This window comes from Excalfactoria chinensis, chromosome 5, assembly GCF_039878825.1.
Source record: "Excalfactoria chinensis isolate bCotChi1 chromosome 5, bCotChi1.hap2, whole genome shotgun sequence".
Lineage (NCBI taxonomy): Eukaryota > Metazoa > Chordata > Aves > Galliformes > Phasianidae > Excalfactoria > Excalfactoria chinensis.
The window spans coordinates 36522249-36535867 of record NC_092829.1 but is presented as its reverse complement, the minus strand read 5'-3'; the positions used below and the strand labels follow the sequence as shown (position 1 = coordinate 36535867).

Genomic DNA, 13619 nt, shown 5'->3' with positions numbered 1-13619 from the left:
TCAAACAGGAACGTGCTGAGTTCAGCTGCAATCCGGTCTGTCTGCAACTCACCTCTGAATCTCAGGGCAGTCACTCGTTGCATCCAGGGCATCTTCCTTCTGAGCTGCCCAGCCCTCACCAGTTAAACCACTGCTGTTTGTAGAGGGGCCAGCCAGCCACCTCAGTGCAGCTCTTCTACCTGCAGGACTGCTGACACTGGCATGGGAGCTGGGTGTGTTTACCAACATCTCCTAAAACAATTGTGTCTGTTAGATTGGAGTGTTGACAACCTGAAGTATAAAACAGATAATATGCAGGTATCCACTCTGGGAAGAACTTTTTCACATCAGTGTCTGATGCCTTCAGCTGCATAAACATAAATGCTGCCACTACAGACCTCATGGTCCTTCTGGTGCAGGAGACTATTTTGTGATCTGAAGAAGATACTCCCACCAAGCCCCACACAAACAAACCATCCCTTCCAGCAGGCTGTCCTCAGAGAGGCACCTGTGGCAAACAGACAAGCAGAAAAACCAGGATGGAGCTGTGTTCCCTGGGAATAACTGCACCTCTGTGGCACGGGGAAGGACTTGCTGTTCTCCAAAGGCGATTCATTCATTGATTTGATTCATTTTCAGCTTGTCAATAACTGTATTACTTTGCGTTGGTTTTTGTTTTTTTTTCTCCAATTTATTTTCCCGTTGTCCTATTAAAATATCCTCGTGCCTCCGAAGGGCTCTAGGGGGAGCCAAAAGTCTTTGAGAGAAAAACCGCAAGCTACGCGAATTTGCCTGAACCTCCAGTATGCTTTTAAAATGAGGTGTAAAGTACATTCGGCATATACTGGGAACAGAATAAAGGTGATTTCTACTCTCTGGAGGGACATTGTAAGCCATAGTTTCTAGATTTAATCCACTTAATATTTAGTTACAACAACTCATATGGTCATCAGTCACATTAAAGAGAAACCTGTCTCTTTTTCAGACTTATTTCCCAAAACACATGCTTCATATACAGCATGAGGTATGCCGCCAAGGAAAGGAAATTGGAAATTTCTATATTGGCCAAAAGATTCAGGACAGGATATTACCTGTCAAAATCTGCAATCCCCATCTTGCATCCATAGACAATGCTGCACTCTCATTTGTTGTCTTGGTCACGGTGAGGAGCCTTTGTGCCAAGCAGGTTTTTGCAATGCCCTGGGGACAGATCTATTTTTTTAAGTCATGCTTTTAACGTTAAGCTGCAAATGTAGGTTCAGCATGTCACTGGGAATAAGTCAATTATCTCTGCACAACAATGAGCTCGGACGCTGTGCAAAGCGATGCTCTCACACCTACAGGTCCTGTCGTTGTGCACTAAAGCACTTCCACAGGAGCTGCTATGGGAGGTGCTGCTGTCCCGCAGAGCCCTGGGACTGCAGAAAGGCAAAAAGCTATTTCTTCTGTTATACGTGGTAATAGAAAGGACATGCTTGGCTGCAGCTTCTTTCTCCAGTCTCACAACCAAGTGCCTTGGGAGGAACATCCCCTGGCTAGGGCAAATCTAGGAACTGCAGGAAGATCTCCATCAGTCTGCAGAGCTGAATGGGGCAGGAAAGTCACAGCTCTGCAAATGTCCTGGGACGTGATGAAGGGAAAGGAAATCATGTTGTTAGTGGAGAGTAAGAACTGGGGTAGGATGAGATAGTCTGTAAAAGTGAAGATGGAGGAGCCCAAGTTTTGTTGGTGTTTTCTTAGAACACCACTACTGGACTCTGAATGTCTGATATTATTTGAGAGGTCTGTTTCCTCTTTTTTTTTTTTCCCTTTTCCTCATCTAGAAAACTCGTTGAAAAAAGATGTAGCAAGACTGTGTGCAGATCAGAGTTGTGGTATTCTTTTTAATTGGGTGACAAAAGCTGGATTTATCTCAGTTTAGCCCCTTGTTACTGGTCCCTATGGGAGTGCTTTAATGAACTCCAGCTCACCATCTCTCTCACTTTCTGACTGAGCGTTAACAACTTGCATCAAGACTGGAAACATACAGGTGAAACACTAAGAGGAAAGGACATTTGGGCTCTCCCTGGCTTCCCTTTTCTGAAGTCCATATGCAGGAACAGTATTCTATGTGTTGTTTTTGCCCTTTTTTGCCCTGTTGTAGCTTTTAATTTCTGTATAGAACCAGCATTTGCACTGGGAGCCTTTGTTTAAGAACTAACAGCTGGGTTTTTGGAGTTAATAATTCAGCTATAGATATATTTGTCACGTCAAAGCTTGTCATGGTATGATCTTGGCTCAGGGTACTTTTCTATCATCCAAAGGCTATTTATTATGTCTATTTCTCACACACACGAATATTAGATCTGCTGACTGCATTCAGGTGCAAGTTATTTACCTGCTTCTTCCAGTGACAAAGTTTTGTTTCCAGACCTTTGTCAATTAATTATTCTGCCTCATCCTAGAAAAGCCAGCATGCTGCCCTTTGGCTTGGTTTAAGAGTCTGAAGAATTATTTCTGTCCTTACTGCTTGTAGATGATTGCATTTCTCATATCTTTTTGTGTTCAGATGGCCATCCCTCTCAGAACTTACCTACTTTTCTTTGTTTCTCAGAACTTCCAAGGCTACAGAAGTAGCTGGTTGTTTTGATTGTCTCTGTCTTGAAGGTCTGAAAGCTCTTTGAAAAGGGCTGACTTTTATAAGAAAGTTTCCCATAACTCAAAATCTGTTTCACTTCATTTGGACAAAAAGAAAAAGTTAGGTTCATTGCTGAAAATGTCAACATGTGTTATGTATAGTGTGCACACATATGCAAGGGAGGCTATAAACTTGATTACTGTGGGTCAGCTCTTCAGGGTAAAACTGTATCCAGATGACTCTTTAACTTTTTGCTGTCATTCTTTAATTGTGAACTTTATTTCAGTCAAAAATAATATGAGTACAAAGGTAAAAGTGTGTGTCTTTGGCAGATTTCCCTCTACTGTCTAACAAGAAGCCTGGGCTACGCTGGAAGGACAGCTCAGCCAGCTGTCAAAGCAATCTTGGAGAGGATCACCCCCAAGCACAGGTAAGAAGGAGAATTGAACAGAGCAGCACAAGCCTAACTATTCTTGGGGCAACTTTGCTCTCAGCAGGCTGAGTGTCCTCTGCTATTTCAGATAGTTTTGGTCCTTGCAGTCAGCAGCTGAAGTTGGAATTATACTTTTGTTATACACAGGGAAAATATTTTGATGCTCTGATTGATATAAGCCTTTTCCTACTTTGCAGTAGGCTCATGATTCCATACCTCTCGCAGCATCGTCATCTTACTTCAAGGCTCAGGGTTCTCTCTTTCTTTCTTTCTTTTTCTTTTTCTTTTTTTTTTTTTTTTTTCAAAGGATGAGGAAAGGTGGGCCTGTTGCAAGTTATGGCACTGCAGTAGCAGTAGTGACCAGCAGTCCCAAGCAGAGCACAGTCAGTCCCCACCACAGCTTGGAGCCAGGCCATGTCCCTTGTGTCCTAGCCTGTTGTCCTTGCTCTTGGATCAGAAGTGATTGGAATTGCTTGACCTCAGGCTCTGCATTACAATAAAAATCAAGTCTTCCACATCCGCGGTGCTAGCTGTGTTCCGGTCTAGGACAATAGGGCCAGGAAGGGAATATCCCAGGAGAGCTGAGCAGCACAATGCTGTCTGGTCACTGTTTGCAAGGAGGGGTGAGACGGTGCTGCAGCTTACGCTCATAATGCAGTACTTAGAGGCCTTTGTCTTGCTCTTACAAGAGAATTTAAGAAGGTGTTTATGTGTTTATTGTTGTTTATAACATTTTTATCTGAGATCCTGGCCAATGTTCATTTCACTCATCAAACACAGCTGCGAAGTAGGGAGTAGTCACTATTACCTTCCCATGCGTCTAGGAATTGAGAAGCCTGATTAATGGCTTTACCCATGTGTATTTGGGAGTCTGGCACAGAAGTAGGAACAGACATTAACTATTGTAGCCAATCATTATCATACAGCATTGCAGATAAAATGCCCCACTTTTAAAAAGTTAAAAAATCTCCAGAATTTGTCCTTTGGTTTGGTAAAGTAGGCACTTACTCTTGTTACTGCTTACAGCAGAAGATTTCAGTGCTTGGAATAATGAATTTAAGTCTTCACCAAAAGGAAAATCATCATAAAAGAAAACTAATTGAGTTGTTTAAATTGCCATCTTTCATTTTACAGTTATTTCTGGGTCACTTCCTTCATTCCAACCTGCAATATTTGAGTGTGCAGTATTGTAAAAGCAGTTGGAGAGAATGGATTATGGCCTCATGTGCTTTCTGCAGATTCTAACATGATGCAACAGAAATGCACACAGGAGAATAGAGCAGATTCCTTTTTGGTTATTTTCCCATATTTTGGTCTCTTTCTTTCCAAGAAAAACATTAAAGGCAATTCATAGAGAGATGGCAGATTGTTAGTATGAATTACATTATTTGTAGGCTATTAAATCTTCCAGTAGAGTATTAGATCTCCACCCATAGAGAAATATTCTTTTGTGGAGAAAAACCTTTTTTCTTAGTGTTTTGTCATTTGCATACGTTTGTGGGTAGACGTACATAGAAAATAAGTTCTGTGCTTACTAGCATTCTGTTAAGATTGAAATTGATTAAAGTATTACATAAAAGATGCACTAAACTGTATTTTTCCACTGGCACAATTATATTTTTTCATGCATTTGACAGCTGGCTTCTTACAAGAAACCACCAGAAGTTACGAGGGGACATGTCAAACCCTACAGCCCAGAACTTCAAAGAAAAACCAGAGAGAGGCCTCGAGATGTCCATCCTCGTGTGCCTCATTGTCCATTTCAGAGCAAGGTCAAAGGTTCTCCACAGATCCCTCCTGGGAATGGGGCATGGGCTGCTGATTTTTCTGAGCCTGAAAATATAGATGGTGACGCTGGGACACGTACAGGCCAGGGCTGGAATGAAGACAAAAGGAATTATACTTCTGAATCAGAAGATTTTAATGGGAATACAAAAGTGATGTCATCTCTGCATCTGAAAGAAAAAGATGAGAAAAATATGAAGCACCCAGAGGGAAAGCTTGAGCAAGAAGTAAAGGAAGTAAAAAAAAGGACAGCTCTTCGCACAGAACAGCTACCCATGTTGTATGATTCAAATGGCGTGTACTTAGGTGGATCCACGCTGCAGAGTCAAAACAAAAAAGTGCTGGGGATTTCAAAGGAGAAAGATGCTGAATGGAGAAGAGGTGTTTTCAAGCCATCTGGTTATCCTGTGCCTCTTTTATTTGTAGATAATGTGCCACCAGCTTTGCCAGTTGACATGAAAGATGCTCTGAGGAACCCAGACAAAACTGCCAAGGAGCATTCAGCTGGCCAGCCAAAATCACCACTGAGGCTCATTGCCAGTGCAATCCGGAGGTCCATTTTGGAACCTCTGACTTCATCTCCAGAAGGACTAAAGCAGGATTCAGACAGCAAAACCAAAGCCTCTTCAGAACAAGCTTTCTTCAGCTTCCCTAGTATTCTTGGCCATAGGAACACTAACAACAACAGTCATCCACAGGAGCTTCAAGTAGGGAAGCAGGCAGGAGAACCTTTAGGATGTGGGAGCCTTCTCTCAAGTGCTTCTAAGTTTTCTGCCAGCTCTGAAGAGATATCTCCAAGTGGTTACACTAAGTTGTCCTTTCCAGTCTACAGTCCTCACAGCAGGCCTTCCAAGACCCATAGTATACCTCAGAAATCGACTTGTGCTAGAATGGAGGATGTCCCAGGACTCCTAGAAAAGTTTACTTTTAATGAAACTCCTTCAGTGGCTCCCAGGGATGATGTATTTATCTGTAATGAAAAGTACCCTCTTGCTTCATCTCGGGAACCCCGGAACACCCCTAAGGACAGCTTGCATGACTTTGCACAGAAGGGTAGTCTTTCGCTCTTTGAGAGACTAAGAAGTAAAGTTTGTGAAAGAGAAGGGAATTTCTTCACGTCACCTCTGCCTTTCAAGAAGGACCATTCTGCAGATGACAGGCTACGTTATCCTTCCACAGGTGAGGAACTGAGTGAGATTATTTATTCCTAGCACTTAACACTTATAAGATTGATGTGCTGATGTGTTTTATGTTTCTTTTATAGTTACTGACTACGTAGGAAGACTGAATAAATCTTCCTTAAGGTTTAGGAGTTGCTTCTGGTTTAAAGCTGTTGCCAGGAGTAGGGTGAATATGCAAGAAGTACACAGCACACTGGGCCCATGTTTGGTCTGCTGCTTACTTCAGGTATATTTGAGACAGGAAAATATGCTGACCTAGGAGCAATAGACCAGAATGGGACGGTGTGCAGAGCAGTTGCTGTCATGACACTGAGTGCAACATGCAGCATGTCTGATATCTTCTCCATGAGGAGCTCAGACACTGAAGCAATTGGGCTGCAGTAATAAGCTTTGCTGCAGATGTCTCCTTAATTCTGCTTACTGTCATAGTGACCAATCTGTAGGCATGCTTTTGGGAGCACTGTGATGTCATTAATATCCCCCATTCTGTTTCTTGAGAGGAGATAGCACCTTGCTGACCTGCTGTGACCTATTTGTAAGTCTACTTGGGCAGTTATTAAAAGGCATCTATTTTCATGTTTGCTTGTAAGAGCAAGCTTAATATTAAAATTGCAGATAAGGCTAAGAAATATTGATGTCAGACCAAGAACAACAGGGGTAATCTGAGCATAGGCTCAGAAAGAATTAAGTGCAACACAGTGTAAGGTGTGAAATATGAGGTAGGAGAGAGATGCCTTTTTCCAAAATCCATCTTTCCAGCAGCCCAGTACAGAAGGCTGCAGTTATCTAACTCCATAACCTGTTGAATTTTATTGCCATTCCTACTTGTGCCTTATTTTATGAAATTGTAACCCAGATTCAGCATGAAAATAATGATCTGTATGTAAAATAATATTCGTACTAGTAATAGAGTGTAGGTGAAGTTGATGAAATGTTCCACTTGAGTTGCCAGATCCCCTCTGTGATACTCACTGAAATAGACAGAATAACTTGGGCTCTCATTCCTGAACTTTTGGATCAGAGTCTTGGAGCCTCCTTATCTTGCAACTTACAAAACCACGCTTTCCCATTAAGCCAGAAGATGCTAAGGGCTGCCTCAAGGTCACAGAGTATTGGTACTATTCACACTTGTCACTATGGTCTTAAATGAAAGGCTTTTTCTGAATCTATACAAAGTCATCACCTGTAGACTATGCCAAGCTGACTTGCTCTTAACTGAATGTATTGCAGCAACTGATACGTTCCATTCCTACAAGAATGGAAAAGATTCTTGTTAGGTTTGAACAATACTGTGCTTTATTTGCATTTTAAAAATTGTGAAAACATGATGATTTAATAATGTGCTGCATTCTCCTGCTGTGTGAGCCAAAAGAGGAATTATTAAATTATTATAGTCACTGAATATGGGCGTTGCAAATTCTATTCAGAAGAAAAAAAAAAAGCAGGTTGGATCCAGCCATTCGCCCAATAATCTGGTGTCTTCAGCATTTCAGCACTGCAGCCCCCTGAACTTTCTCAAACCATTCATATTTTGGGAAAATCAAATTGGTAGAGAGCCAATGGCTCACTGGGATGTAGTTTGCCTCATACTGGCACTTGCCTGAGGCCCAGGCTTGGCAAGCTTCAGTCATGAACTGCTGATGAGTTTTAGCCTATGTTACAAATCTTGGTTTTTATTTGTATGGTTTACCATTGATCTTAAAAAGTTTATTTTATTTAGAGGAAAAAATTGTACTCCCAGCACCTTTCAAGAAACAGTTTAATGAGACTTGGCTCATATTCCCTCTCGGTCCTTTGCAGTAGTGTTTTTCTGTCTTATTCAGGGCCAGACAGTCTCGTTCTGTGCAAGTATGGTTGGTCTTTCATTACTCTGCTGATTTCTCCCTCAATGGGATGTTGGTAGTGGAGCCGAAGAATGAGCTGCGTAAAAAAGTCTCTGGGATTGAGATGAGACTGGAGAAGCTCATTGAAGAGAAATCCACTGAGGATCAACCAAGTGCATAGAAACCGCACCCAGTTCAGAGAGCTCCTGAACTGAAATGTGCTTGAAGGCTAGGTTAGTTATTAAGGGGATAAATCACATGTGACTGCCTAGTGCTCATAATGCTCCTTTAGACATCCACTGTTGGAGAGAGACAAGAAGGGCCTTCAGTCCCACACACACACAATTACTTCTATGTTCTGTTGCTCGTCTTTCCCTATGCCTTATCTGTTACTTCATCTGCAAATACATGTCCAGATGTCTTCCCTGTTGCTGTTGACTTCTGCATTTCAGACCCAGATGTCTGTCCAATCTAAAACTGTATTCTGTCCTTCTGTCATCTCCTGCCAACTGTTCAGCCACCAACTGAAGCCCAGCATGACGAAACAGAGACCTTAATTACTCAGCAGCAGATTGCCTGTCATTCAAGCTTATTCCTGAAGTTACATCTTCCATATGGGTAATCTCAAATTCTTACCCAGACCTGATTTGAAGGCTTTCTGGCTAATGTTTTCTTTCTGTTTTATAAGAGTTATTCTTTCTTACTAAAGTAGTGGGAATTCATGCACTGATTTCAGTGAGAAATTGTTTGTTTTTTTTTTTAAATTCCTATTTGAATACACAGGTGTCCCCAAACAGCCAGGTGTTCTAATTTGATCAGTAAAGCAGGTGGGTCTGGTGGCTAACTGATCTCCTTTAAGCCCAGTGGCCCTTTGGAAATGTAAAGAACAGCCAAAGAGCTGTTTTACTTACAGGTATTAAAAGTCTTTAACATCACAACAACAACAAACCAACTTAGAGGGAATGAAAGCAAGGCAGTTTGTATGGCATAGGTGCAGTTACCATAGTGTCTGCCTTCTCTTGGTGATGGCTGTGTGCAGTAGCCAGCTGTCAGGTACGTTTGCAGTGAGATACAGGGTTTAGAACGGGGGTTGCATGAAAACCTTCAGTGTAAATGAGAGTTATTGCAACTCGGTTTATGGCTGCGTGTTGTTTACATGGCTGATTTAATGAAGCAGAATTACTGATTCAACTGATTAAAAAAAGAAAAATTAGATATGTCATGAATTCACTTTGCTGTTTTTGTGCACGTTTAGGTTGAAAAGGGATTATTTGCAAATATGTAAGGCTTGTGCACAGTTCCTGTTATTGCATCTTTGTGCAACTGGAAATGTTTATGTTTTCAATATTTGTGTCAGCCAGGACACTTTTATTCCAGTGATTTCGGACTTTAGGGAATGCTACAAGATTAAATTGCATGTCTGAGATCCCAAGAAAAATCTCTGGAAAAGGAGAGGTCTGGAGCCAAATCACCCTTGATTTCTGCTTGCCTTTCTTTCATCTTCTACCTCATGCAACTTCCTATCTGGCTTGGGACACCGGTGCCCTAAGAGATGTGTCCTTTTGCCTTTTTCCTCTGTAAAACACTGAAATACTCAGGGGCCATGATTAACTCCAATAACCTTATAAAAATATGCAAATCCTGGACATTTACAGAGAAAGCCAACAGATTAATGTAACATTATAAAAATTCTGCTATAAAAATAGTTCCTGTTCCAAGAATTTTGGTGTAGTTAAACCACAGTCATTAGTGTGACACAAAATTCTTCCAGGAAGCAGAGGTGAGCTGTGATGTGCATACTTCCTGTAGAGGGGCTTCTTCTGTAAATCTCCAGGACAGTCAGTAGTGCTTCCTCCTCCTCCTGAAGCTGTAACCGTCTCAACATGTCTTTATGACACTTCCCTCTCCATTCAGCCTCATCTTTTCAGAAAAATCAGTAGCGTGGATTTATGTGTTGAGGGGGATTTGCAAAAGTACTGTACATGAGTCCAGATGTTTCTACTGAATGCAGTGAGGGCTTTTCTACTGATGGCATCCAGTGCCAGGGCCCTTAGGTCAGAACAAAGTATCTTTAAGACTCACCCTTAGATTACTAAACTATAATGAACTGTCTGTGGAAGAAATTGTAGCTTTACAGACACAGTTCATCTTGTACCTTGAGGATGTCAAATCCTGGTATCAAGAACTGGAATCTGTCTCCAGTTTTCTACTCTGAGATGCTGAGTTAGTATTTGGAAAGCATGTATGCCACTGAGACCTTCGCAGTGGCTAGTGATCCTTAAGGCTCGATGTATTTGAACAGAGAAATTACTTTTATCTAACTTGACTGTGTCAATTCTAAGTTTCAAATTTAAATGGCCGATTACTGAAAAATGCCCTAAGTAGAACATTATCTGGAAGCTCCTGGTCCAAATTCCCACAGCTGGCAGCAAAATTCTGCCAATTTCACCTCTCTGGAAAAAAAGGTAAATGGAAAGTTTAATTCTCGGGTACCCATAGTAGTATAGGTAGATGTTGTAATGCAGAACAGTGGTCTCGTCAAAATTAGAATGAATGGTTTCTAGTTTTGCGTAAAGCAGATTGTTCACTAGAGCATTTTCTTACTATGCTCATTATTATTGTCTTGATGTTGTAATTTGCACCAGGACAATTTCAAGTATGTTTTTCTACTCTTTCCTGCAAGAAAAAAAGCCAAGCAAAAATAGTTGAGAACACAATGTCTGCCCCTTCACTGCTGGAAGTAAGGCACTGTTTCACTAACTCTGTGCCCCTGAAATGAGGCAGTGCTGTGCATCTGAGAGCCAAAAACTTGTCTTTTTACTCCAGTTCTTTCACTATTCACTGTGTTTATGGGTATCTCTCTCCGGAGCACCAAGATCTTCGGTTTTCCATATTTTATCAGTGGAGAACTTCAGTGGTGTGAAATGTGCGTGCTGCACGTGATGGAAGCCATACCCCAACACACACAACTCGAGCTATGGGATAACCTCCATGAGTGGGCTCCCAGGGATCACCTTCTTGGAGACTTTGCAGGTGGTGAATTCCACAGCAGCTGCTGCTGGTAGCCACTGTCTCCCAAGACTCTGGATGCAGCATCCCTTCACAGGCTGTCTAGCTGTTTTGGAGCAACTTAAATGGCTTTTCTCTGCAGAGCAAGGTGCTAACACACGGCTCCCCTAGCTGACAGGCATTGGCATGGCTGTGGACATGAATTTATTCCATGTCCTCATGCTCATGAGACTTTGTAACGCTGCTTAAATTATTGATGATGCTCAAAGAGAAGGGCATGGAGAAGCCATCGCTTATTCCCAGAGCAGAGAGAAGAAAGGGAGCGTGTAATTGCTTGTGTGGCCGGCTCTGCCACAGAAGCCACTCCCCAGAAGGTTCACCCATTGCATATTATGGAATTTGATTTCACCCTCAGCGTGACTGCAGGATAGTTACTGTGCTTGTTTGCTTGCACAAGGAAAAGCAAGATAGGTGAGTTAACTCCTCAAAAGAAATAGTGAATGCAATACCATCCTTGCCTTCCTCTGTCTCCTGCACTGGCAAGGCTGGCTGTCCCTGCTTTCCAGCCAAAAGACCCTTTGAGCTTACAGCTTCACTGAACACAAGGACTGGGTGCTTCCAAAAATGAACTGTTCAGGGGAAATATCAGAATTTTTGTCTCAAATTGCTTGGATTTGCTCTCATCACTTTACCTCCAGGGATGAATATTTTTCGTAGAATCATAGAATTACCCAGGTTGGAAAAGACCTTGAAGATCATCAAGTCCAACCGCAGCCTAACCAGTACCCTAACTCTAAAAACCCTCCACTAAATCATATCCCTGAGTACCACATCCAAACGGCTCTTAAACACATCCAGGGATGGCGATTCAACCACCTCCCTGGAGAGCCTATTCCAGTACATAACTATCCTTTCTGTAAAGAAGTGCTTCCTAATATACAAACTAAACTTGCCCTGGCGCAACTTGAGGCCATTTCCCCTTGTTGTGTCACATTGGCTCCAGGTTTTAAAACGGGGTTTGAGACAAAAATGCCGTCTCAGGACTGAGATGAAGGAGAAGGCAAAAAAAGAAGAAATGTTCCCACTGACAGAGTGGGAAGTGATTTTAATCTGAATGCAACTTGCACATAGAAAGCCAACTGTTACCTAGCAGATAGAAATAAATAAATAAACATTGGCTTTAAATAATGTACGTTTCCAAGATGTTGCCCAGCTGTTAATCATTAACACTGTAGCAGGTTGAAGTGTAGAGACAGATGTTCCAAAAGCAGTTTTATTTTCTTAAATAAAGAGAATGGAGCTATGAATTAGACAAATTAAGAAGAAATTCAAATATTTACACCCAGCTGAAACAAGATGCTGGGAAAACAGGCATTATAAAATTGCTGCAATTAAATGTAATTTAATTTGTAATTCTGAAAGCATGCTTCCTCTAAAGGCAGCCTTTGAGTTTTCCTTGTGAAGTGCATTGTTGTGATGTATGGATTTTCCTGACTTATTATGGCATTTTAATCAACAGCTCAATGATGTGATAATATTCGTAAAGCAGGAAAATAAGTGACGTTTGTTTAGACATAATTAATTAAATATTTATGTTGCATGAGGCCGTGTGATAAAGCCTTGTTCTCGTAGTCCATTTGCTTCTGATTACATTTGTGATTTTTTTATATGACCAGACATTCTGACGCCAACTATTTTACACTGAGCAGATGTCATGTAGTAAAAATGGGTGCCAGATGCTACAAGCCACATAAGGGTAATTTGTTTAAGAGCTGGCTCAGACTTCTTGCATTCAATTACACTGTATAGCGAGCCTTACACAATCATTTGGGTAATATGGCTAACTTCAGATATGCATTTTAATGAATGCTGAATGCATTCAGAACAGCATGCTACATGGAGAGGGCTTGAGGAATTAATTTATTTGTCTACAATATCTAAAAAAAAAGTAAAAAAAAAAAAAAAAAAAAAAAAAAAAAAAAAGATATACCAGACAGGGTTTTTGACAGCGACCAAAATCCAATTAATGTAGTGAGCCAAGCTTCAAAATTGCTGATGAGGACTCGGGGCAGGTGCAAAGTGTCTGTATATGTTAAAGAACGGCATTTTTTTGCTTCTTTAATGGCTTTGTTCCCTCTTCCTAGGATGTGAACTTCCACCTGTCAGGAAACAGACTGCTGAGTATTTCAGTTCTTCCTCTGATGAAGATGAATTTGAATCCAAGCCTTCATTAACATATAAGGTAACATTTTCTTTGAAGGAAAAATGCATTTCCTCGGTTTGACTATATTTAAGATTCATATGACTTTGTTCTAAGCACTCCACAGTTTCTTTACAAGGGGATTGGAACATTTTATCAGCAAGGGTTACATGTCATGGATGTAAAATACACTAAAAACTGTGACAGATGAACATGAAAATTTCTTTCTGCTCCTTGGATCTGTATTTCCCCCAGGTTACGCCAGTGTTGACAGAGAAGGTCTTAATTGGACAAGCAGACATGTTTAACTGAAACCACTTTGAAGCAGCATTCATAAGTGGCTTTAATATGTAGACGACAAGCAAACCATTGAAAAAATTAAAACAAACAGATGCAGATTTCCCGTGGGGAAACACAACTTCATTTGTGAGGCAATACAGGCAGATTGCATGGAAAACTCTATGTTTATCTTAATGAGCATGACTACGTGAGCTACAAAGTCACACCCAGACCACATACATGGAAAGAACATGCTGTACACTGGCATCCCCAAGCCCTAACACAGCTCTCGTGTCTCCCTGGAGCAATGGGT

The 13619-nt window shown here is 41.3% G+C and overlaps 1 protein-coding gene across 1 annotated transcript in view; it reads left to right on the top strand.

The window, feature by feature from the left end:
* The window catches only part of MICAL2 (microtubule associated monooxygenase, calponin and LIM domain containing 2), a 141963-nt gene that overhangs the window by 119979 nt on the left and 8365 nt on the right, over positions 1 to 13619 (top strand). Inside the window, exons 33-35 of the mRNA XM_072338690.1 lie at positions 2929 to 3026; positions 4667 to 5993; positions 12972 to 13069. Of these exons, the coding sequence (XP_072194791.1) occupies positions 2929 to 3026; positions 4667 to 5993; positions 12972 to 13069 (1523 nt within the window). The remainder of the gene's footprint in view (positions 1 to 2928; positions 3027 to 4666; positions 5994 to 12971; positions 13070 to 13619) is intronic.